Genomic DNA, 24,606 nt, shown 5'->3' on the forward strand with positions numbered 1-24,606 from the left:
TGTGGAGGTTGGAGTTGGGAGGTTGAGATCAAGAATGCTCAGCAAGGGGGGTGGGAGCAAAGCAGGAGTTGATTTGGTGTATGAGGTGTGAGGACTGGTCTAGTGTGGGAAGGCCCTGTTGGAGATCTTGTGCTGAACGAACACATTCTGCTCGTTGGCTCTGTCCAGGCTTTCCAATCTAATCTGCTTCCTGCCCAACCGTACATCCCTTATGTTGTTTTGCTGGAGTTTCTTCTCCAGCTCCTGTCTGTAGGAGTCCTTGTACTCTCTCTCACCTTCAGTTCACGCTGTACAGTTTTCAGCTCGTCCTTGTCACCAGACCTACAGCCTCTCTTATTTTTTATTTATTTATTTATTTATTTTATTCAACAGATAATTCAGGTTACTGGTGATTTTTTAAGTTACCAGCCATTCAGAACTTCTGCTAGCCAAAAAAAAAAAAATTTGTTTTGTGCTTTTCCAACGCATATGTCTGGCAGTCCTCACAGTACATTATCTGATTTGTGGAGTCATAGACGAGCCATTTGTGCCCAGTTTGCCACTTGTTATTAAAACTTCTGCTTTTCTTTTCTTGGTCTCCTTCGTTGTTTGGGATGACTTTCCTTTTTACGCTGGGGTTAGTAACCCGAGCTAAGTATCGCCACATTATTACAGTATGTACGAGTCCAGAGTTGTATCAAGAGTTATGCGCCGTTATTTGTTGCATAGTGACGAGTGTGTTCAAGTAAGCCAGATATGCGCACATTCTGCGCAATAATGCTGTGTTTAGTATACCGTTATGGCTCACGAGTTGAGTAATTGCGCTAAAACTGTGCAGATTTGGCTTACATGGGCTTTACCAGGAAATTGAGTGAACATTATTTATGAAAAGTAACCCGCCAGATTGGCTAGCGATTTGACAACTTTACCCACCACAGCTGATTTTTACCCGCATTTGGTGGGTTGTCGAGTGTTGATTTCAAACCCTGCCTGTGAAGTGTTCATCGTGACATTGATATTATATCATCTTGTTGCTAATATTTGATGAATTGTGTGTGTTATAATCAGCATTTTATTAAAGATGGCCACATGCTTGCTTTCCTGTGTTTTCCTACATGGAGGCATTTGCTTTATAAACACATTAACAGTATTTAATTATAAGATTCACCTTTGTGTTGAGACAGTGATTATTTTTATTTACTGAGCAATCAGTCAGGATTTTACTGCCTCAACAAGATAATCTAACCAAACCTTCTTTATTTATTTTTTTATTACATCACTGTGCTTAGAAGTTGTCACAGTTAGATTATTAGAATTTAAGTTATATTAAATATTATAAATCTCACTGTTTGTTTCCACAGTACATCTTCGGGGAGTTCAGCCCGGACGAGTTCAATCAGTTCTTTGTGACACCTCGCTGTTTTGTTGAGGTAAAAAAAAAATACTTTGTTTATTAAATCCATCTCCTGAGTTTTCCATGAAACTTTTAAGGTTATTAGTTACATCAGAGCTAATGTTTATTCTTTGGCTATTCTTTGAGTTGTCCAAGATATTTTGTGTCATAATGCATGTTTATAAATATATATGTGTGTGTGTATGTATGTATTGTGTGTGTGTGTGTGTGTGCGCGCAATTAAACATTCCATTTTGGCTGAAGGTTATTTATTTGAACAACAGTATCAAACTACAAACAAAAAAAAGAGGCATATTTAACAAATTACTACTAGTATTATGTATTAGTTATGATGATAATGTGTACTAACTGTACATAAAATGGCGGCTCTGTGCGTCCTCTGTACTTAGCGTACATAAAATGGCTGCCCCATGCGTCCTGTACTTCGAGATCATATGGGAGCAGCATAGTGCGTAAAATCATGCAGATACAGTTTAGGAGCTTTAGTTAATGTTCACATCGTACTTGCGAATGGGGAAAAATGCAATCATGTGTCTGTTGTAGCTCCTGTTCTTGGCTTATAGGAAGGGAACCTGATGTGGACTTCAGATGTCGTAGACTTTTCACCTCCAGGTTTGACCTGTTGTGGGTTTTGAGATGCTTTTCTGCTCACCACGGTTGTCAAGTGGGTATTTGTATCACTGTAGCTCAAACCAGTTCAGCTTTTCTCTTCTGACCTCTCCAGTCAGCGAGGCATTTCCACCAGCAGCAGAACACGTCCCTGTTTTTTGCTGTGTGTGAAAATCCCAGGAGATAATGAAATAATCAAGCTAGCCTGTTTGGCACCAGCAGCCATGCCACGTTCAGAGTCACTGAGATCACTGAGATTTTCCTCTCCATTCTGATGTTTGATGTGAACATTAACTCGAAGCTCTTGGCCTGATCAGCTTGGCACCTGCAGGGTTTCATACGTTACGCTGCCGCTGCCACGTGATTGGCTGATTGGATAACCGCACGAGTGAGCAGATGTAAAGGTGTTCCTAATAAAGTGGGTGTATATTCTGCAATATAAGGGCAGTCGTTGCATTGAATACTGTTTTTCCCCTTATGGTTTAAATCTTTTAAGTCTTGAAAAGTCGTTAAAAAGAGGTACTTTACAGAAAACCCTTGAGGATTATTAAGTATTTTCAGACAGAGCTAATGGCAGTCAGTCAGACAGACAGTGAAAAGATTTTCAGAAAAAACTTCTATAGCTCATCGTCACCATGCTGCAGGACAGATAATAATGTGTCCCTGAAAAAAAGGTATGAAATCGCAAAACACCTTTACCGGTTGACATGGAAACCTGCCGATCAGGCGTATTTCGGCACGGACGAACCATCTAGCGGATATCGCTTTTAATCATTCACATGTGCAAACGATACACAAGCGAGTGTGTGAGCAGTGCTCGCGTTGCCACTGCTAATCAGTTGCCGTGTAGTTGTCCGCCAATTTTTTGTCCACAGTCGTCAATAAAAACATTAAATTCTTAAGAATGAAACTCCTCCTTTTCTGGTGTACATGCTATAAATGAGTATTTCATGCATTTCATAATAAAACTACCCTGTATAACCTGGATTTTTGTTTCTAAATACCCAGCTTCCCCCCTTCAATGAGAAAGCCACCTGTGTCAGTCATAACTCAGGTAAGATCGTCTTTTACACCGCTTTCACACTGCATCCTGAAAAACATTAGTGATGATCCTGAAAAACAAAAGAAAATTGCACACTTCTCCATCTTGTTCCGCAACATCCAGCATTGTGAAAAGTCCCTTCTTCATGCCTGGACTGTAATCGATATGAATAAACGTGTTTGTTTTTCTATATTTTCATGTGTGATTTGAACCTGATCCTGCTCCACAAAAAAAAAAAAAGTACCGAAAATAAAATCGAGCAGTACTGATATTGACCCTGATTTGTATTAATTATTCAGGAGGTTACTGCACTGTCGATGTGCCGTACATTACGGAATCAATGAGACGGCAGGTCTGCGGTGAGTTGTGGGCTCCACGCACGTCGCCTTTATGTTCTTCTTGTGTTTCGCTGCAGAACCTCGATTCTAAAACACACACACAGACTCAAACACACAGCTTTCTCAACTCTCCAACCCTTCCCTGTCATTTCTGCCTGCTGGATAATCTGTGAAGCTTTGCATGCTTAAAAACGCCAGCGGGTTTCTCTCTGGCCTGAAAACGCGCCTGCACAGCAGTTAAGAGGCGGCTTTAGATAATTAATTCATTTTTTTTAAAACGATAATTACTCTTGGCCCTGTTCCCTCACTAATAGCCCGGTTTGGACGAGAGCTGCATAACAGCGGTGTTGGAGGGACGAGATCTCTCTTGTCCTGCTTATCTCTTAATGACTGTCCTCCTCTGCTCCCCTGGAATGAACCCTTTCAAATAAATACTAACAGACGACATGGCAAATCATGGACACGACTGAAAACACTTCACAGTTTTATAACTCTGTTCTTAATTTATTTTTCCCTGACTGCTTTTGGTGGCTTGCAGTTTTGCTGGTTATTGGTATCATATTAAGTGTTGCGTTTGAGAATAATTAACACTGTTCTTGTGTTGTGTTTTTCCCAACTGTCTTCACTTACTGCTTCGGATTTTCACAGCGCAGCACAACAGCCAGCTTTTAGTCTTATCCTGGGGTGATGGGGAATAATAATAATAATCATCATAAAAGTTTGTTATATTTTGTGCATATATTGTGCACAGGGTATCTGTAAGTCATTAAAAAAAGCTATGAAAGGAAGTTTTCAAAAATGTCCAATAACAGTGTATCCTGAAGTGTTTTATTCCTCTTATACCACAACTTGCCAATTACTATTTAAATGTATTTTTTTTTAAAAAAGACGCATTGAACTATTTATCCATTTATAGTTACATTTAATGGACCACGAAACACATTAGTTCCTGTTCTCTTACATTATAGCAGCCTCGTTTTCTCTCTCTGGATGTTAATAAGACAAAAAAAAAACTGCAGCTTGTTGTGTTACTGAGAAACCACAAAATGTTTGAATGAAGTTTGCTATCTTTAATGCAAGATGTGACGCTTTTCTCTTGTAGATAGCATTTTTAATTTCTCGACGTGGCATTAAAGAAGTCTTAAACGTTAAATTGAATGTGGATACCCTGTGTACATGGTTAACAAGGCCAAGAGGCCAAAATTATCCAGTTGTTTTGCTACAGTATTTATCAGGAATTAGTTTATCTCTGAAATTCAAGCAGCCTTTTGGGGCTGTGTTTGCGTGGGCTAACGTGACCGTGTCGTCTGCAGGAGAGGACTACCAGCACATCGAGTTTGGCGTGGATGAGGTGATGAGCTCGGAGCCTGTGGTGGTGAAAGACTCCTTGTGCAAAGTGTCTAGCACTCTGAACCCTCAGGCTCCTGAGTTCATCCTGGGCTGCCAGCCGGCTCAGAAACCTCTTCCGTCGGCCACCCCGGTCTCCGGCATCTCGCACGGGGCCGAATTCAACTCCGTGGACTGCGCCGACTCTGAGCCCTCGGCCCTGGACGGCCAACAGGCCTGCTCCGACGTGGACGGCATCTCCAGCGGCCTCGGCCAGCGAGAGCGCAAGAAAAAGAAAAAACGACCTCCGGGATACTACAACTACCTGGAGGGCAGCGAGAGCGGCGGTGCGGCGGTGGACGGGGTGGCCGGCACGGGGCTGGTGAACGGACATGGCCTCGGCACTCCAGCCCTGGGATCAGAGGACGCTGGCACTGATCTGACCCCTTCCACACTTTCTTCCACTTCATCCACAGGTCAGCCTGCCCCTCCCACCGATCAGAGGACTTGTGACAGCCCTGATGAATCCTCTGTGGACTTGACAAGCGGAGCCGCCTCTTTGTTGGACGGCAATGCCGCGGCTTCCTCGTCCTCCTCCTCTTCTTCTTCTTCTTCCTCCTCCTCCCAGAGCGGCGGCCATGCTGAAGGGGCCAGGACTGCAGAGCAGCACTCAGAACCCCCCGCTCTAGAGAGCCCCGAACTGCAGGGCAGTGATGGGAATGTCCCCTGCCCGAACTCCTCACCTTCTCCTCCCCCTTCTGCTGCTGTGCTCACCGCTGATCCTGCTACTACTGACGAGGACGAGCGCCAGGCTAACGGGACGTCGGAGCAGTCGCCTGCCACCAGACTCGACATGGCCGACACTCAGGCAGGCGCTGCTCCGGTCTCGTCCCCCACGGACTCCGGGGTCCAGGCGCCTTTGCTTTCTCCGCTCTCTCCTGCCACGGCGCCTGTCCCCAACACCCCCAAATCCTGGGCTAGTCTCTTCCACAACTCCAAGCCTTTGCCTGGAGGCCCTCAGGCGTACGTCGAGGTGAAGGCCGCAGCTGTCGCGGCGCCCGCAGCTCCCACTGCTGCCGCCGAGCAGCCCGAGAAACCATGTGATGTCCGAGAGGGGCCCGTTCCCGTCTCGGAAGACCCCATGGCACCAAAACTGGCAGGTACTGTATCTGTAGTGGAGCAGGGTGGGGGAAAAATATTGTTATTGTTTTCACGGTTTTCACAGACACAGTCCTAATTATGATCCAGAATTTCAGATATATGTAAAACTGACCTTTTAAATTTTTTTTAGAAAGTTTAAACATCCAGCATTTGCTAACGAACTGCACAGGTGATTAGCATCCACTTAATTTATTTCAGCTTTTGGGACTCTCTTTTGGGACTAGTATGCACAAACGCACACGGTAACCTTTTTGCTGCCTCCGAATGCTCCTATTGGTCAGTTGATGATTAAATTCATGTGTTATAGAAACAAAATAATGCTAAAAGTTATTTATGTTAAAAGGTAATGACTTGAAGGCTTTACAGCTGCCCTGACTTTGTTTTTAACTGTACAGGTTCCTGCAGGTATGTGTTTAATCCCATTAAACAGCACTAAGGGTGGCTATAACAATGTATTGATTACAGTTTACACAATCAAGCAGGTACACAATTTATATTTTTATAACAAGTTAGTATGGTGGTACAGCATGTTCCATCCTGATCTCTCCATGTCTGCGTGGGTTACTTCCAACTTCCCAAAAACATGTCCGTAGGTGATGAACTTCCGACTGTTCCGACTGTGTCAGGCTGTATTCCCCCCTCACACCTAGTGTTCCTGGGAAAGACCCCGGATCTACTGCCACCCTGACCAGGATGAAGCCCTTGCTGAAGATGGATAAATGAATATAAACATTATATGCAAAATACAAACAGTGAAACTGATGAGACAGTCAGATTTGTTGCGATTATTTTTCCTGTATAATAAAAGCAAATGTGCACCAAATTGCATAAGAATAAATTAGCAAAATCTGAAAATGGGGTAAAAATGACTGAATTTGGAGGAGAAGTTAAGCCAATTCCATGGAGCTGCTGTGCTTATTAGACAGAACAGGGGTTATAAACTGATAACAGACTTCAACAAGCTTGTAATTTGAAACATGTTGAAACATGTTGAATTGTAATCAAGTTGATTTTAGAAATCCTAGTGCAGTGTGCTGTGTTGTCCACAAGGTGGCAGTAGAGACTCATTCTGCTCTCATTACAAGGCATTAAGAGCCTAGACATGTTTTTCAACGCTTATTTGTTTTATTAGAATATTAAAAGTGACATACATGTTGTTCTGTTTTATCCAAATGCAGTCTGGTGTAAATTCTGATGATATCTGCTTTAGTGCTTTTGAAATGAACAGCAGGTGAGATGATCATGCAGAGATTCGCACCGTACACCCACGCAGCAGAACGATGACCTGTCACTGCCACCGCTTCGTCACCACTTTCGCTTGTCGAACACTGCGTACAAGGTTGAAGTGGCTTCGTTACAAATCTGCGCCACTCGGCTGCAGGCCGATATTTACTCTAGCATCGGAGCGCACCGTTTTCTGGCGCTGTAATCTAATTTAATCGTAGTTGTCCTGCTTGTTGTTTTTTTTTTTTTAACAGTACAAGTGTCAATGATGCTTAGTCACACAAGTCTCATGGTGGGGAAAAGTTCTCCCAGAACAAAGAGTCTGGGCAAAACTGTTTTTAAATACGTCTAAACGTTCTTCGTAGATGTTCTTCTATTTACAAACCAGCCACTAATTCTTTTTCCATTGGCTCATCATAAAAAAGTGCAGCGTGTAAATATTTTGTCCATTTTCTCCAGTCTCGGCGGAACGAAACCGGTCCCTGCGTGCGCTGTGGGGTTTATTGTGATCGAACACATGTTGGCAGTATTTTTTGTGACATTTACGAGGGGTAAGATCTCTGTTTTTTTTTTTTTTTTTCCCCTAAGTACAGTAATGGCTCTAAAAAGCATGTTCACGTAAACCTTAAAGCAGTGATACTTTCCGTTCCTAAACATGTAGCTTGGATTAAAGCCAGGTTTTGGTTTTAAAACAACCCTGAAGCTGCTATCTTGGTGGGTTTTTTCCGTGTCTTCCCCTCCTCTTTGACATGCCTGCTTAATCACTTAAAGCAAGCTGATTCAGGGGGGAAAAAAAACCCCAAACTTCTCTGAAGTAAACTGAGATGCTGATGATTTTCTGATATGATAAAGCTGTTTTCCTGGAGTGTTAGCTATATCTTCGGCTTGATGGAGCAACCTTGCTCTTCATACTCTGGATAATTTAGTGTCGAAACAGTGGTGTATTTCTAGCAGAACCTCTGCTCCTGTCGGTCGGGACCCCATAAGCAGGGAGGAGGATTATTTATAGATCCCTGGCCGTGTTGCCGGATGGAGAATTTACATTCAGACTGGGGAGGATTTTCTGCAGTGTGTCTAAGCGTAAAGGTTTCCATCTCTAAAGCAACCGCTGTAGCATAAACGCATAGGCACCACCAGTATTTCAGGATTAAATATACATGCCATATTTAGACCAAGTTAAAAATATATGCCATGCCTTGCTAAGGATAACGCCTGTGGTAGCTAACACAACTAATTTTGTGAGCTAGATAACTAGTTAAATGCATTCATACCGAATAAGGGAAGTGATTTTATGATCATTATCGTCTTCTAACAATTTTTTTTACGTAGCATATCGCGTTTGAATCATCAAGTCACTGGCCAGTGTTTTGGCAAAGATGTATGGTGTAAAAAATACAATTTGCGTCTTGCTAGCGTGTTTATTTTCTGTGTATGATTACCCATGAAGTGATTGCGTATAGTCACGTGACGCTCCCGCTTATGGCTTTGTGCTGCGTTTTTATTTTGCTCGGTTTCGTCAGAGTTTCTACAAACTCGCGTGTTCCTGATTCTGAATTACGCTGTTAAAAAATCATTCTCCTGTTAACCTGGTCGCACCTTGGCCAGCGCAGGAGGAAGCGGGACTCGGAGCGAGTAGCGTGTGTTAGCTACAGCAGGGAGGTGCGTCACGTCACTGTGAAGCGTGTGGTTTAAACATACACACACCTAATGAAAACTTTTATTTTGTGAAAGTCATTAAGTAGTAAAGTAAGAGTGTTAATAGTTAAGATGTTGGTGTTAAGATGTTGGTACCTACATTCTGTCTTAGTTTAAAGATAATTTAGAAAACATAAATCGTGATATTGAAATGTAACAGATCTAGCTGATTAATAGCTGATTAATTTATTTCATTTATTTTTTCTTTAGATTTTTTTCCTGCCCTGAAATTAGCTCCGCCTCCAGCCATAGCAGAGTTACTTTGAGTCATTTCACTATTTTTTAAAAACAGCATGTCATGTGGCATCGCAAAGTGGCTGGCTGGCTGGGGTCCATTGGGGGCGGGGTTAGTATTTTCCTATCTGTCCGTACCTTGATGGGTCGGAGATTTGCCACGTTACCATGGGAGCCGTGTCTCTATGGCGATCTCCCTTCCTAGGCGTGGCACAGCATGACGTTGTCCTCCGTCTATCTGCTCAAGCCTCACGCGTGTCCGTCGTGTGCCGCAGGCAGATGGGGCTGGGACATTTAGTTTTTGTATTGTTTAAAAACTTTTTTTAACTTGAAGCAGCAATTTGTTTGAATTTTGACAGTTTTATGAATCGTTTGGTTGTTGTATTAGTTTTAGTCTAGACCAGTTTTAGTCAGTTTCCTCGTTTCCGCAGTGGGTTCTTTAGATTTTAACACCTTTTTCGAAACGGAAAAACAGCGCTTTCTAAATTCACCTGTGGCTCTTTAAAGTGTATTTTTTATTATTATTATTATTTTTTTTTCACTTTCTTTCTCTAGCGTGTATTTGTTAACGTTGTGCTGTGGCTGAAACTTGATTTGTTGCCTTTCGATTTGTTTTGCAAAGTGAGTTGTCAACGAAAAAAAACCTCCATGTGAAAAGTGTCATTTAGCTCAAAGGGTGACTTTTAATTTAGTTCTGTAACTTTACGTTAAGGTTCTCTTCATGAACACTGCTTTATGTAACATTTAAACTTTAGTAGTGATAAACCATCGATAATTTTTTTTTTTTTTTTTTTTGGTAGTGAAATTCATCTGTGTTGACTGTTTATTCAGTCCATGACTTAAAACCAACTCCATACTTTAGCAAAAAATGTAATTACAGCACTTTCCTAATTGTTGATAATGCTGGACTCCAGGTGTAAATATTAAACTAGCTTTAGTTTCACTTCAGAAGTTTGACATTTAACACCCGCAGGTATGTTCATTAAGGTGTTCATGTGCATCGTAGACACAATATAAAGTATAAAATACTAACCTTTAAAAATGAGTTTGATATTTATATTTAATGTGTACCAAAATAACACTGAACAGGAAGTAAACATCTTTTTAAAAAATGAACATTTCAGTATTTTCAAAACTCAGATAGTAGGAAACTCAAACCCAAATTTTATTCTGTTTAAAAATTTGATTAATCCTTTTTTTTTTATTAATTAACATATTCTATATCAACCATATTTTATTTACACTTCTTTATATATATATATATATATATATATATATATATATATATATATATATATATATATATATATATATATAAAATATTTTGTTAAACAGACTTTTTACCTGGGCATTAAAATGAAATTTTGTTCTACTTGCACAATGACAATAAAGTTATTCCAGGAAGGTTAGAAAAGATCATTTTTGATTTGAGTTTCTTTTATTTTTCGTCAGAACTTATCGAGAATGTGAAGTTGATACACAAGCCTGTGTCTTTGCAACCCAGAGGACTGATCAACAAGGGAAACTGGTGCTACATCAACGCCGTATCCTTTCCCATGCTGACACACGTCTTTTCACACACACCGTGTTCTTCTGCTGGTTCTTCTGCTGCTGTGTTGTTCTCACTGTCACTTTGTCCTTGACTGTAAGCGTCAGACCCTGCAGGCGCTGATCGCATGCCCGCCCATGTATCACCTGATGAAGTCGATCCCCATCTTCAGTGAAACGCAAAGACCCTGCACCTCCACGCCCATGATGGACAACTTGTGAGTTCTGTCTTTGACATGTGTTCACTGCAGGGTTTATTACAGAGATTTCAGACACGGAAGACGTCTCAATTTCACCAAACTCGTGTATAATAGACGTCTAAGAGCGTGTATTGAATTTTGTTAACAAAAAGTAATGTGATTTTAAAGCTAAAGCCATTATCCTGGAAAAGTAAAACTGTTCAGATGAGATGGACTCGGGAAAACCTTACCATGGAGTTGTGATTACTCAGTTCAGTGGAAATGATCACGCCTACCAACTCTGACCTAGTTTTTATAGGAACATCCCATGTTAACATCGCAGTACCATGCCGGGAGTTATGACTCAAAACAAAAATACGCCAACAGAGTCATCTTTTTTCCACCCAATTCAAACAGCACCTAATCTGAATCTGGAATGATTGACAGCTGCGTAGTTGTATGCAACTGACCCCCCTGGAAGCCCCGCCCCTTCTCACCATCTCACACTAGTAACATTTCAGCCAGTTGTTTTGTGTCTACGTCATTTTTCGCTTGAAAGATTGGCTAATGTTCTGTCACGGAAAATATGCAATGTTTTGAGTTCATCAGCATGAAATAAAGTCTAGCAGCGTGTGTTTGACTTTAAGGTTAAGCACGTATATAACTAACATCAGTTAAGCAGAGATTTTAAGTTAAAAATGGTACTTTAGAAGTTGTACTTTCTTTTTTTTTTTTTTTTTTTTGTCCCCCCGAAAGAGGGGGAAAAAAGCTAGAGAATTTTGACTGGTGGAAATACATTAAATACGTTTGACTACATTTAAGTCAAATTGAACGTGTTACGAATAATTTTAGTCGTAGTGATAATTAGAAAGCGATTACGTTGGTACAGACAGTTTGCGCAGCAGTGGAAAAAGTCGGCCATGTGGAAACATTTCGCTTTTTTTTAATTTTTTTTATGAGACCTTCGATATGTGATGAGCAGAGATGCAGCAATAAATATCAGCAAAAATGGTGGATCGGATATTATGAGAAAACGTATCAGATATCAGATCCTGTAACAAGTGAGATTGGAATTGGGTTTGGAAAAGGAATTTATTTTTGGAACTGGAAATGTTTACATATAAAGACCTTTTTTCTTTTGTTAGGATTTATGTTATTATATTTACACATTATTATGTTTACAGTGTAAGTGATTTTTGAGTGGAAGAGTAACTGTGAAGTGCTTCAGTTAAAAAATAAATAAATAAAATAAAACATTTAAAGCATCATAGTTTTTAAAGGAAACCGTATTTATTGGTATTGACTGATGCTCAAGGTTGAAGTCTCGGTATTGGAGAAGAAAGTGATATCGTGCCGTCTCTAGTGATTAGTAAAAGGTCTGTAATATGTCAGTAATATTTGTTGGAAATGTTTTATGTTTTTCGATTAATCGTTTTTTTTCATGTCTGGAATTAAAATATTAAGCTTGAGAACGTAAGATGTTATTATGTGAAAGCTGTTCGGACCTCATTCCCATTTCGCTTTGGATCTCAATCACACAGCGATGAAGTTTCTGTTCTTTCCCCTTTAATACGAGTTTGCATTAATTGTGAAAGTTTTATCACTGCAGTGTTCGGCTTGTGAATGAGTTCAGCAACATGCCTGTTCCCTCAAAGGCCAAGCAGCAAGGTGAGTGAGTCACACACACACACACACACACACACACACACACACCTGGGTCGTGCTGCTCTGCACAGTTTTTTGTGTTTTTTTTTTTTTTTTTTTTTTTGTATGAGGTTTAATAATTTCTGTTTGTTCTGTGCAGCTGCAGGAGAGAAGATAATAAAAGATATCAGACCAGGTGTTCCCTTTGAGCCTACGTATATCTACAAACTCCTCACGCTCATTAAATCCAGCCTCTCAGAGAAGGTAAGGGATTTCTTCAGTGGCATGCCGATGGTTTGTGGTTATAACTCGAACAAAAACAGCTTGTTCAGTGACGTAGCGTCCTGTTAGTGAACCACGTGTGCTCGAGTACGTCACGTAACGCGATGTAAGGAGTTGTTGAGTCGGCGATGCGGTTAGCTGCAGGTTCACTGCGTCTCTCTTTCCATCAGGGTCGTCAGGAGGACGCTGAGGAGTATCTGGGTTTCACGCTGAACGGACTGCACGAGGAGATGCTGGCACTCAAGAAGCTCATCTCTCCACCGGAAGAGAGTGTGTTCACGTTTCCTTCTTTAAATTCACAGCACAATACTGTCCCTTCACGTTGTTTATTTATACAGTTCTGTTATTTTGTAACATGTCTCTTACTATATTATTAATAATATATTTTTATTTTGGTAAAGTAATATAGACTCAAGAACTGGGATTAGAAACATTATGGGGAATGAAAAACAAACAGACCTTTTCATTTAATGTAAAACGAAAACACAAACAATCGCTCTAAATTGTTCCCGACTGAAAATGTTATTTTAGAGAGTTTAGCCCTGATTTCCTGTCCAGAATTGAGCACTTCCTGTACACCTGGCTAAAGGAAGTTCTGGCATTAGAAGGCTGTTAAACAGGGTGGCGTGGAACGCTGGAGCAGGACCGTATAAATATACAGATAAATCTGTTCAGAACCAAAAAGAAATCTTTTCTAACCTATTCTCAGGACACAATGGTTCTGAATCAGGTGTGTTTAGACGTTGCTTTATTCTCTGCCTCTGTATTCAGCATTATTTCTTTCTTTTTTTTATTTTTTTTTTTTATATGTTTGGTCAATCTTTAAAAAAAAATGCATGAAAGCTGAACATCTGAGATGTTTAAAGAGGCTGGATTATGATTCAGATACTTCTTTGTTTCTGAATAAATGAATGAATGATAGAAGAAAAGAGAGAATAAAATATACAATTTTTAGCACAAAGCTCTTGGAACAGAAATTAATAGTTTAGTGAGATGATAAACAAATACTATTTAAGTAATAATTTATTTATCTGGGCAAGGAAGGTGTCACTGTTTCCAGGACACAAGAAGGGCTTTTAGCTCTAGGACTTGAGATATATATATATATATATATATATATATATATATATATATATATATATAAATAAAAAAAAGATAGTTTAGTGGGCAAATTTAAAAAAATCTGTGTCTGTTTGTATATTTATGGAAAGTGCAGCTATTTCCAAGACTAAAGCTTTAGGACTCAGAATTGATAGATCAATTTATTGATATAAAATAAAGCTACAAGTTAAAAAAAAAAAAGTTTATTTTTGTATTACAAATTGTACAAGGAACATGTGACTGTTTCCAAGACACAAGACTCCCTTTGGCCTAAAGCTCTTGGAAGCAGAATGGATAGTTTCGCCAAAAAAAGTCATATTTATAAAAATTATAAACGGAGATGGACTGTGTAACTATTCCCAAGACACACTTTGGCCCAAAGCACTTGGATTTAAAATTGTGAAAGAAAAGAAAATTGTGTCCTCAACGTTGAACCTTTAGCCCAAATGGTTGTCCATCATACAAAACATGTTTTTACACTTTTGGTGTTTACTTCAGTTTTTTTGCCACAGCTACGAGTCTAATGTAGCTAACAGATACAGAAAGCTTGTAATCTCCATTTATCCAGCCGCATGTTAGAACCATCTTTTCAAGATTGATATGCAGTTTGCATGATGCTAAACTGGAGGCTGTAAGATTTCTGTACTTGGTAGCTACGTTAGAAACATCACACACCAGATTTTTCTTCATGGCTAAACTGTTGTGTTAGCCGCGAGTTAATTAGTTTGTTTATGTCCAGAAGCGTCCACGCCGAACGGGCCGGGTTCCCACGTGGGCACTGAGGAACCTGCAAACAGGGGGGAGGACGAGGAAGAGGAGGGCAGCGAGAACGAGTGGGAGCAGGTGGGACCCAGGAACAAAACCTCCATCACCCGGCAAGCAGATTTCATTCGCACCCCCATCACCGACATATTCGGAGGGCACATCAGGTAGGAAATCATCCCAAATTAATTTCTGTCACTGTTTAATTTGCCTAATATCTCAGTATATTTGCTGGGAAACACAATGTTTAAGATTCCAAGATTCCTTTGAAACACACTAGATTTTGAAACAAGGGACTTTATTTTAACATTTCTTTTTATGTATCAATTTTAGAGAAATGAACAAAATGATGTTTGTAAAAAGGTAAGTTTTCAGCAGAGCCTTACAGGATGCTTGCTTTTTCTGTGGCTGAGCACGTAGTGCAGCACCATTATGTCGTACCCTATGTAGTGAGCGCTCTCTGGTGAATAGGAAGCCATTTTGGATTTCGCACAACGCTAAATTATTTTCATGTGAAGAACCGTAACTCTTTAAAGAAATTTACACTCCTCTATCTGTTTAGTACCGTTGACTAGAGCTGATAATATCTCAGTATTGTGACAGAACAGTTTTCTGAGATACTGCGGGTATCATCAGCGTTTCTTATAACAGTTACAAACTCTTACTGGAAGCAGCAGAATGATAAAATTAAAAAAGTTTATAATTAGTTAGGAAAAATATTGTGATGCATATCAAGAAGTATAGAAATGTTACAGTTAATATGATACTTTTTTTGTCATATCGTCCAGCCCTAGTGTTAACTTTTTCCCGTTACGCATTCGTCAAAAGCTAGCATTTGTCACATGTACAAGTACAGCACAGAAAATTTTCTTCACATTTCCATACTTGTTAGGAAGTTGGGGTCAAAGTGCAAGGTGCCATGATGCACCGCCCCGGAGCCTCGACTGTCACGCACAAACAGGAGAACAGCCGATTCACTGAAGGGGAAAGGACGTGACATGCGTAATTCATACCCAGTTTATTTAGGTCAAATTTGACCTACGAATTTCCAGTAGTAAACAAGTGGGCGGGGCTGTGGTCTCTGGTCTGTACAAGCACAGGATAGAACGTTACCATTCGTTCATTCATCTTCCATAACTGCTGTATCCTGTTTATCATTTCTGCTGTCTCGTTCCAACACTCATCCATTCTGTTTTTTCTCTCTACCGGCTAGAGTTTTCTTGTTAGCAATGTTAGCACCTCTAGTATTTTCAGTCTGAATAAAGAAGTTGTTGAAATCTTGGCTAAACTTTGGAAAATCTGAAGTTTTATGTATTTCGATGCATCTAAGAATCCATTTTTTTCTTATTTCTAGCATTCAGTCCTGTTCCTGTGCATAATTTAAAGATGTGAAATAAAATGAATGAGATGATGGTGCGTCTGTGTACACTAATCGACCTTCTGCTCTTTTCCATGAGCGTGTTTTTCCTCCTGGCGTGCTTGGCATGGGTTAAAGCCGAGCTCTTCTTCGTGTTGTTTCTGCTCAGTGTTTAATAGGACACGTGTGTGTGTGTGTGTGTGTGTGTGTAGTAGATCTGAGTCTTTTTGCACGGCCTGGCTGCTTCTCCAGCTGTGCTTATGAAAAGCAAAACCCGTCCGAGCCAAAAGACTTACATGAACCTCGTCTCACATCGTGTGTGAGGTTACAGCTTGGCATCATTTATGACTAAATTTGGAGACAGATTGCCCAAGGAGGTGATGTTTGGGTGACTGGGTTACGAACTGAATTCATTATAAAAGGGGATTGCCGTTAATGCCTTTGAAAGTCTTACTAATGTAATGTTTTTGCCTAGTTTTAATATTCCTGGAAAAGTAGCCCCCCCCCCCTTTTTCTTTTTTCTTTTTTTGCTTTTCTGAGGCAATTTCATCAATTCTTTTCTTTTTTTTTTTATTTCACTTGGTTTGACCTCTCCAGAGAGATGTTTTTGAGCCTTTGCAGAAAACAGGAGACGTGTGCACATTTTGTATTTTAAGACTTTTGTAGTCTTTCCTCAAGGCCCTGCAGGAAATATCCCACTTTTTTTTAATGTTAGATCTATTTTTAAGGCTCTCGTCACAGAATTTCAATGCCAATATTTCTATAATTATTAAAAAAAAATGGCTGTTATAACTGGTCCGGTAACATACTAGTGATGATTACAGGTGTGAAGATTTTTGCGATATCGAGCCTCTAATTGCATAATTCACTCTCTGATCATTTCCTTGATTACATATGTAAAATAATTCTGCAGGTGTGTTGTGAAGGTAATGATTTTGCAGAGGAATAGAAAAGTGCTGTCTTCGCACCTTAAAAACACACACACACACACACACACACACACACACACAAAAAGATTAGGCTACTTATGTGAACTGCTGATATTTCACCAAAGCATGAAGTTCATTGTTTACCTGCAACAAATAAAGTTTAAAGGTACATTGGGTAGATTTTTTTTTTTTTCCTTTTTTCTTTTCAGTATTAGGTCTCCATTCCCTCCCATGTTCACAAAGCTCTACCCCCATGATTTACAGTGGCCTGTAGAGTAGTGTAGTAGAGCAGAGTGTCTATAAAATGGCTGACAGGAGGCTATCCAAACACAAACAAGCATTCTGGACAGGAAGTCAGTTTTCCAAACAGGTTTTCTCAGCCGCTCACTACCCTGGTGCTGAGGCCGGGGCTTAATCTGTTATTTTTCATCATGTTCTACGTATCTTTCAGGCTGTGTGTAAATGTAAGAAATTTAAAATAACAAGTGTTGCACCTTTAAAACTGAGTAAAGGTAATAATTCTTCACGAAAACAACAGGCTGCATTCACACCAGTCCTAGCTAGGATCAGCTGACTGTCTAGCCTCACTCGTCTAGATTAGATTTATTATTCTCAATAATGCAGACTAAATAAAGATTGATGTAACTGGTGATGAGGAGGTTAATACACAAATTATTATTTTTAATCAAATAGAATACGCAAATCTCATCATGTCAGCTTACTAGCTCATTTTTTTCACAGACGTTTTTGTCCTCCATGTTTATCATCTGCCCACCAACTTGCAGCCTGATTGGTCAGGAGGTTTAAATTAAAAAAAAAAAAGTGTGATGTTGCTCTGTGCTTTTATGATAATTTGAACTTTGGAAGCTTTTTAAAAGCTGCCATGTTCCTGTAGGGTTAGATGAGAAACTTGTGCTGGTGTTTGGTGTGGGGGGGGAAAAGCATCCTGAATCTAGAATGAGCATTCTGGACGTTGACTGAACTCTGAGTTGTGTAAATAAGCATCGCTGTCATTTTCTGTGAAAAAGGCTTTTAAATCTAAAGGAGAAAAAAATTTGCTTTTCCTCCTGTCATAGCAGAGCGCTCTTGAAGCAAACCAGAGATGGCTCATGAATAAAGATAATACGTTGCTCTCACAAACGCGAAACAGCTGTCGTCCACAGTTATGCTGGTGTTCTTGTGTTTGTCTACATGATTTGTATTTCTGTGTGTGTGTGTGTGTGTGTGTGTGTGTGTGTGTGTGTGTGTGTTAGATCGGTGGTGTACCAGCAGAGCTCGAAAGAGTCGGCTACGCTCCAGCCGTTCTTCACTCTGCAGCTGGACATCCAGTCGGAGAAGATCCGCACGGTGCAGGAGGCGCTGGAGACCATGGTGGCTCGCGAGTCTGTCCAGGGCTACACCACTAAAACCAAGCAGGAGGTGTGTTGAATTCTCAAATCTGATTGGTCAAAAGGTGTTGATTAACTTGCATTATAGTTTCTATAGTAGCAGCTCATTCACAGGGACGTATACGGCAGACTCTCCAGTATTAATAAAGAGATTAAAAATGTGTGTGAAATTTTCAATAAAGAAATGTTTGTATAATGTTTATGGAAGGAGTCTTCAGTGTCAGCGCTTTGTGTAACAGTCAGAGGTGCAGCTGTAACGTTAAGTTTTCTGACATCTTCAGGACAGAGGATTTGTTTACATTTTGCCTTTCTGCGAAAAAAAAAAAAAAGAGGCTGGTGAAGGGAACGGCTATAGCGTAAGCGATAACAGGAACGAACTTTTTTTCATTTCACAGCATTAAATGCCGATAAAATGCTAGATTATGATCATTAGCTGTTGTATTATTAGGAATAAATCACTTCAGGACATGCTAGTATTGGAAAATAATCAACTTCAGGGTGATAACAGCAACTCGGCTTCATCACACCGCCCTGTTGTTGATTATTTTCCTGTACCAGCACAACACAGCGTGTTTTATTCCTTACTTAATGGGCTGAGATAGTAGTACGTTAAGCAGCAGGTAGCTAATGTCAGATACCAGTTTTTATTGACCTGCAGTGTAAAACTATAAATAATTGTTAAATTGTCACGATTTTCACGTAAGGTAAACAAAACATGACTGCTATTGTGCAGTTTTAGCATTAGTGACATTATGTTGTTCATAAAAACAAATCCATTATGAGATCCATTACACTCTCCAACATTTCCGCTTTCAGGCCAGATTCGGAGTAAACGTTACACACAAACACGGCGTGTTTAGTTTGGCCGCTGTGGTCAGTGTGTGATGGATCACCTATCCCCTGGCCTCCAAAACACACCACTGTTGTATACATGCGGTCTGCATGGCCTCGTTTGTAATTTTATGGACTCTTAGTTGGTTCCTGTTTAAGCACTTTAGACCCCAAACAAAAAAAGATGCTGTGCAAACGCATTAAACATTGTCTGTTAAATGTCTCAAATGCTGAGGAGGAACATCTGTTGCACATGTGCACTTCTCTTCAGTCCGCGCTGTTTGTGTTCTTACCATCTTCTCGGTACACAGTTGTGGGTTTGTTGTCAGCGAGATCGCTTTGCACCTTGGTGAGTTTGTTACTGAAAGCAAGCGGAGCGTTGATGACTGTTTGTTCAGTGCTGTTTATCAGCACTGTGTGTACCTTTTTTGTTTTTTTGTTTTAAAGTAAGAAATGAGTTAAGGGCTGATCGGGGACTGGATGTGGAATGTGACTCATTCCATTATCTCATCACACACTTTGTGTTCTTCCTTCTTTTTATTTTGTTCTGGCCTCAGATCGAGATCAGCCGCAGAGTGACTCTGGAGGAACTTCCTCCTGTGCTCGTGCTCCACCTCAAGAGGTTTGTCTTTGAGAAGACCGGCGGCTGTCAGAAGCTGGTCAAGAACATCGATTACCCTGTGGATCTGGAGATTAGCAAAGGTAAGCCTGTTAGAATTAATTAAATTTAATCATATAGCGGTTATTACTACACAGGCTTTAGTCTAGATTTAGAAACAGATCTAGCTCAGTCTAATTCACATTTTTCAAAAAGGGCTTCATTAAAATAATAAGTTTAAATATTCAGTGTCGTCATATATTTATATTATACCGCCAGTGATTATAGCAATTAAATATACCATTTAATATTATTTTCTCATAATCCTTAATGTTTCAGATCAATAATATATTTTATAATAATATATATATATATATATATAATAAATTTTAGTTTAGTTTGTTTGATAATTTTACATTTCTTGTACAATCTGTGATCGTCCATCATCCATCTGCCCATCCATCCATCCATCCATCCATCCAAGCTAATTAGTCTATCTGTCCATCCCAAGCAAGCCCATTTATTCATCCATCCATCCGTCCATCCAAGCTAATTAGTCCATCTGTCCATCCCAAGCAAGCCCATTTATTCATCCATCCATCCATCCATCCATCCAAGCTAATTAGTCTATCTGTCCATCCCAAGCAAGCCCATTTATTCATCCATCCATCCATCCATCCAAGCTAATTAGTCTATCTGTCCATCCCAAGCAAGCCCATTTATTCATCCATCCATCCATCCAAGCTAATTAGTCCATCTGTCCATCCCAAGCAAGCCCATTTATTCATCCATCCATCCATCCATCCAAGCTAATTAGTCTATCTGTCCATCCCAAGCAAGCCCATTTATTCATCCATCCATCCATCCATCCAAGCTAATTAGTCTATCTGTCCATCCCAAGCAAGCCCATTTATTCATCCATCCATCCATCCAAGCTAATTAGTCCATCTGTCCATCCCAAGCAAGCCCATTTATTCATCCATCCATCCATCCATCCAAGCTAATTAGTCTATCTGTCCATCCCAAGCAAGCCCATTTATTCATCCATCCATCCATCCAAGCTAATTAGTCCATCTGTCCATCCCAAGCAAGCCCATTTATTCATCCATCCATCCATTCAAACAAATCCATGGTTCCAAACAAGTAAACTCCTCCATCCATCCATCCATCCATCCAGGCAAGCCCATCCACCCATCCAAGCTCATTCTTCCAACCAAAAAGGCCCATGCATCCATCTAAGCCTGTCCATCCAACCAGCCAAGCAAACCTGTCCAAAATAGAGTGAAACTGAATCCTAAATGACTTCCTCACTAAAAAAAATGATCACTACGCAGGGTACAACAATGTAGGATGCAAATGTCAGTCATACAAGATGACCATCCACCCAAAACTCAGATTAAAGTATTGGCACCCCCCGGTTTGTAGGTAGGTCAACAAACCTGCTGCGTCTCGCTCAGTAGTTCACCCTGGGAGAAGGACGGGCGAGTACCATGAATTCAGATTCTAACCTAAAATACGGTAAAGGACCATTTAAGACAGTAAAATCAGACAATTTTGAGGAGTATCTTATTAGTCAGTTAGGTAATAGACTCCACACCTAATGAAAACCATCGCCAACTTGGTCAAAAGGGAAGAATTAATTAAAAACTTCAGCGAGAACGAGTATGTGAGTATGTTGTTTTATTTGCATCCCAGCCTTCTGACAGTAACTCGTACCTTTATTGGTATAAATCCTTCTACGCCTCATCTTTCAACCACTCGCAGATTCACACGTCATCAGTCCATAAACGCTATGATGACTCATCGTACAGATCCTAAACCTTTATAGCCAACCTGTAATCCTGCCACTCCTCAACACACTCCAGACCCCATCGTTCGTAGTGGTTGGGATAATGACTGGTGGGATGAGGGTCTGGATCTGGTTTGGTGCAGTCCTGGTTCCTTTTGGCTGACTTTAATTCTCCTGTAAAATATCGCACTGAAGATGATCAACAACAACAAGAGTAGCGTGAGGCATGCTGTGTGGAAAAGCAACCCAACACTGCTCACAGCTGGATTAAAAATACATCTTATTCTAGTTAGTAAAGCGAAAACACTTCCATCCCTTGGACACACTTTAAGCTTTCGTTAAAAGTCAATCTGGAATCAATTTCACTAAAAATGTTTTTTTGGTCTGTAACGGCTAGTCTGTGAACCAGCTGATATTTCCAGCTAGCATGTTTTATGCAATACGATTCCTCTTCTCTGTGCAGATCTCCTCTCACCGGGTGTGCGGAGCAAAACTTTGAAAGGCCAAAGAACCTACAGGCTCTTTGCAGGTATGTATATCCACCTCGCTCCCGCATACTGCGTCAAAATGCGTGAATCACAGAGGAGGATAATAAAGTAGAGCAAACCAAAAGTTAAGAGTCATCAGTGATTGCCGTGTTTTTGAGTCAGCCCTGGTTTCAGGGTAATGAGATGAATATGGAAAAGTTCTGTCACACGTACGTTGGCGCGAGATGCCTCTTGTGGTGGGGAACGCTTCATGTCTTAATAAAGTAACACAGTCATCTGTATAGAAATAATATAGAAAATTGTCACTTGGGTTTTCCCCCCGTCTTTTGTGGTCTATTCCAGTTAAAACAGCACACGTAAGTTGTATCACAGTCATGTCAACGGGCGGACCGCAGTCTGGACACGGACCCGGCCGATATTTCACCAGACTGAACCGAGCGCTTGAAAAGAATAATGTAGCAGAGACGATCAGTGTACGTGAAATAAAACCGCATGTAGTTAAACATTAACCATCATGGCTTCAGTAGCAGATCTTCTGTTTCATTTTATAGAATTATTTATATTTATGTAAATCATTTAGCCGAAAGCAAGCTCATCAAACCAGAGACCAGCTACACAGAGCTAGAGGTCCGAAAGGGAGGTTTTTGTTTTGTAGTGAAATAATGACATGGATTGTTTAAACGTTGTTTACACCATCAACTTTTTTATTTATATTTATTTTTATAAAGATGAATGGACAGAGAAGTGTGCAGTTATTCTCTGGTTCACCAGACAGAGAAGTCGCGAAAGTGGTTTTTATTTTGATACAAGAGGTCAGATATGAAGCTTGTGGGAGAAAAAAAGACCATGTTTATACACAGGTTGCTCATGTGGAGCTGTGATGCATTTATCACATTCATTTATTAATCTTTGCTTTATGCTGAGTCATGGTGGTTTCTTTTTAGATTTTTTGGGAAATGGAATCAACTAGGTTTGTTAGATAACATCAATCAAAATAATAATTTGTAGGGGCAAACTTTCACTAATCACTAACGCTTAAGCATTAAATGATATTCTCTGGCGCCATTCCGTCATGATAGTCTCTTATCCGGACCTTCATAAACGCGGAATTCTATGTAACTGGGCTGTCACATTTTATTTGAATACCGCTGCTCTACAAGCTTCCTCACTTCCCATCGACTGTATGCAGTGAGAGTTTTAACAAGGCCTTGACCACTGAGAAGCTCTGTTTATTTAAATCTCCTCCTGTGCAAAATGTGTTTATACACATTATCAGTTCAAACGAGTTTATTTTGATAGCGGACGCGAAACCTCAGTCTCTTCAGACTCTCCGTTTATGTGCTCATGAGAAGCGCCATTTTGTGTAAACGTTACCGTAACCATAACCAAGAACCGCGGAGTGTCTTGTTAGAGGTGTAACGTTAGTTTGGCATGTTAGCTGAGTTTTTGTTTGCATTATGTTTGTGGTTTTAAAGCACATGAAAACTACAAAATCTCTAAACATCTTTACTCTTGTTAAAAATATGACAATATATGAATATGCCTAAATATGCAAATTAGGAGATACTCCATGTCCTCCTGCGATCATTACTAGCCTAATTTTGCTAACTTAGCTAGCTGGCTAGTAACCTATTCCACATTTGTGTAATTTCTGTATGAGATGCTGGATTTACATCGTTGTTTTTCTCACTGATTTATTTAGAAGCATAAGGTTACCACGACGGCTACAAATTTGTTCATCGCTAACGTGTTCCAGGTTAATTAGCTAGCTTGATAGACAGGTTCTTCGGCTATATGCTTTCAGTTAGCACACTTTTCTCTAATTTTGAACGTGATTAGCTCAAGCCCCGCCCATGAATCGGCCTTTATACTGAAGTACTGAGAAGAACTGTGAGTTTTGTGCTGCGTTAACAAATTCAATCCAAGAAGATTTAATCATTTAAACATCACTGAGGTTAGGGAATAAAAAGTCTGTGTGTGTGTGAAGGTTTTTGATTCAGATTAAACCATCTGTCGGATTATTAATGGATTATTAGTCCATGTGTAAACTGTGCTACTGTTCATACCATCCGTCTCTCGTTTCTCACTCTTTCGTTCCAGTGGCTCGTTGTGTTTCCTGCACGGCTCGCTGATCTCTTTAAACACACACAGCCGCTTCTCTCGGGGGCCTCTATTAATCTTTCCCCAGCCCAGGAGTGAATTACCTCCACTCGTTTATTTTCCTTTCGAAAGGAAAAAACTTCTCTCCGCTTGTCAGAAGCTCGCTTGTTCTGTAGCCCTTAGTGGTGGTTGCTCTACCAACGCTATACATTTCCCCAAAACTCATCTCCCTGACCCTGCTTTCTGCTCTTCGGTGAGATCTCCAGCTCTCCTGCAAACTTCTCTGTACTTTTTTTTTCTTTTTCTTTTTTTTTTTTTTTTGTTAGCTGTTGTTCTCAGTAGTGACGATGTTCTCAGTCAGCAAAGGGAACGTTGATCATTTCTTTAAATTCGTGTTTGCTTCTCGTAAACGTTGTTTGACGTGTCACACTCCAAATTTCCTGCTCGTTACTTTGTCCCGGATTCATGTCGCCTGTTGTGCCAGGAAAGAGTTCAACAGTACACTGTGTTTTTACTCCAATCTGGCCTGGTCATATCTGTTCTGTTGGGGTTTTTTAGAATTTCCTAGTTTGTTCGTTTGCATGTGTG

The 24,606-nt window shown here is 40.2% G+C and overlaps 1 protein-coding gene across 6 annotated transcripts in view; it reads left to right on the forward strand.

Moving 5' to 3' along the window:
* The window catches only part of usp10 (ubiquitin specific peptidase 10), a 40,314-nt gene that overhangs the window by 12,121 nt on the left and 3,587 nt on the right, over positions 1-24,606 (forward strand). The window contains exons 2-16 of one of the 6 annotated variants that reach the window (XM_053237945.1): positions 1,341-1,409; positions 1,937-2,005; positions 3,011-3,056; positions 3,344-3,403; positions 4,696-5,868; positions 10,475-10,566; positions 10,679-10,788; positions 12,359-12,417; positions 12,554-12,657; positions 12,846-12,945; positions 14,516-14,705; positions 14,872-14,901; positions 18,078-18,243; positions 19,601-19,745; positions 21,894-21,959. In XM_053237945.1, the coding sequence (XP_053093920.1) occupies positions 3,385-3,403; positions 4,696-5,868; positions 10,475-10,566; positions 10,679-10,788; positions 12,359-12,417; positions 12,554-12,657; positions 12,846-12,945; positions 14,516-14,705; positions 14,872-14,901; positions 18,078-18,243; positions 19,601-19,745; positions 21,894-21,959 (2,254 nt within the window). In that variant the 5' untranslated portion in view covers positions 1,341-1,409; positions 1,937-2,005; positions 3,011-3,056; positions 3,344-3,384. The remainder of the gene's footprint in view (positions 1-1,340; positions 1,410-1,936; positions 2,006-3,010; positions 3,057-3,343; positions 3,404-4,695; positions 5,869-10,474; positions 10,567-10,678; positions 10,789-12,358; positions 12,418-12,553; positions 12,658-12,845; positions 12,946-14,515; positions 14,706-14,871; positions 14,902-18,077; positions 18,244-19,600; positions 19,746-21,893; positions 21,960-24,606) is intronic. The other 5 variants (XM_053237946.1, XM_053237943.1, XM_053237944.1 and 2 more) reach the window with 5 other exon arrangements.

Source organism: Pangasianodon hypophthalmus, chromosome 11 (assembly GCF_027358585.1).
Source record: "Pangasianodon hypophthalmus isolate fPanHyp1 chromosome 11, fPanHyp1.pri, whole genome shotgun sequence".
Taxonomy (NCBI): Eukaryota; Metazoa; Chordata; class Actinopteri; order Siluriformes; family Pangasiidae; genus Pangasianodon; species Pangasianodon hypophthalmus.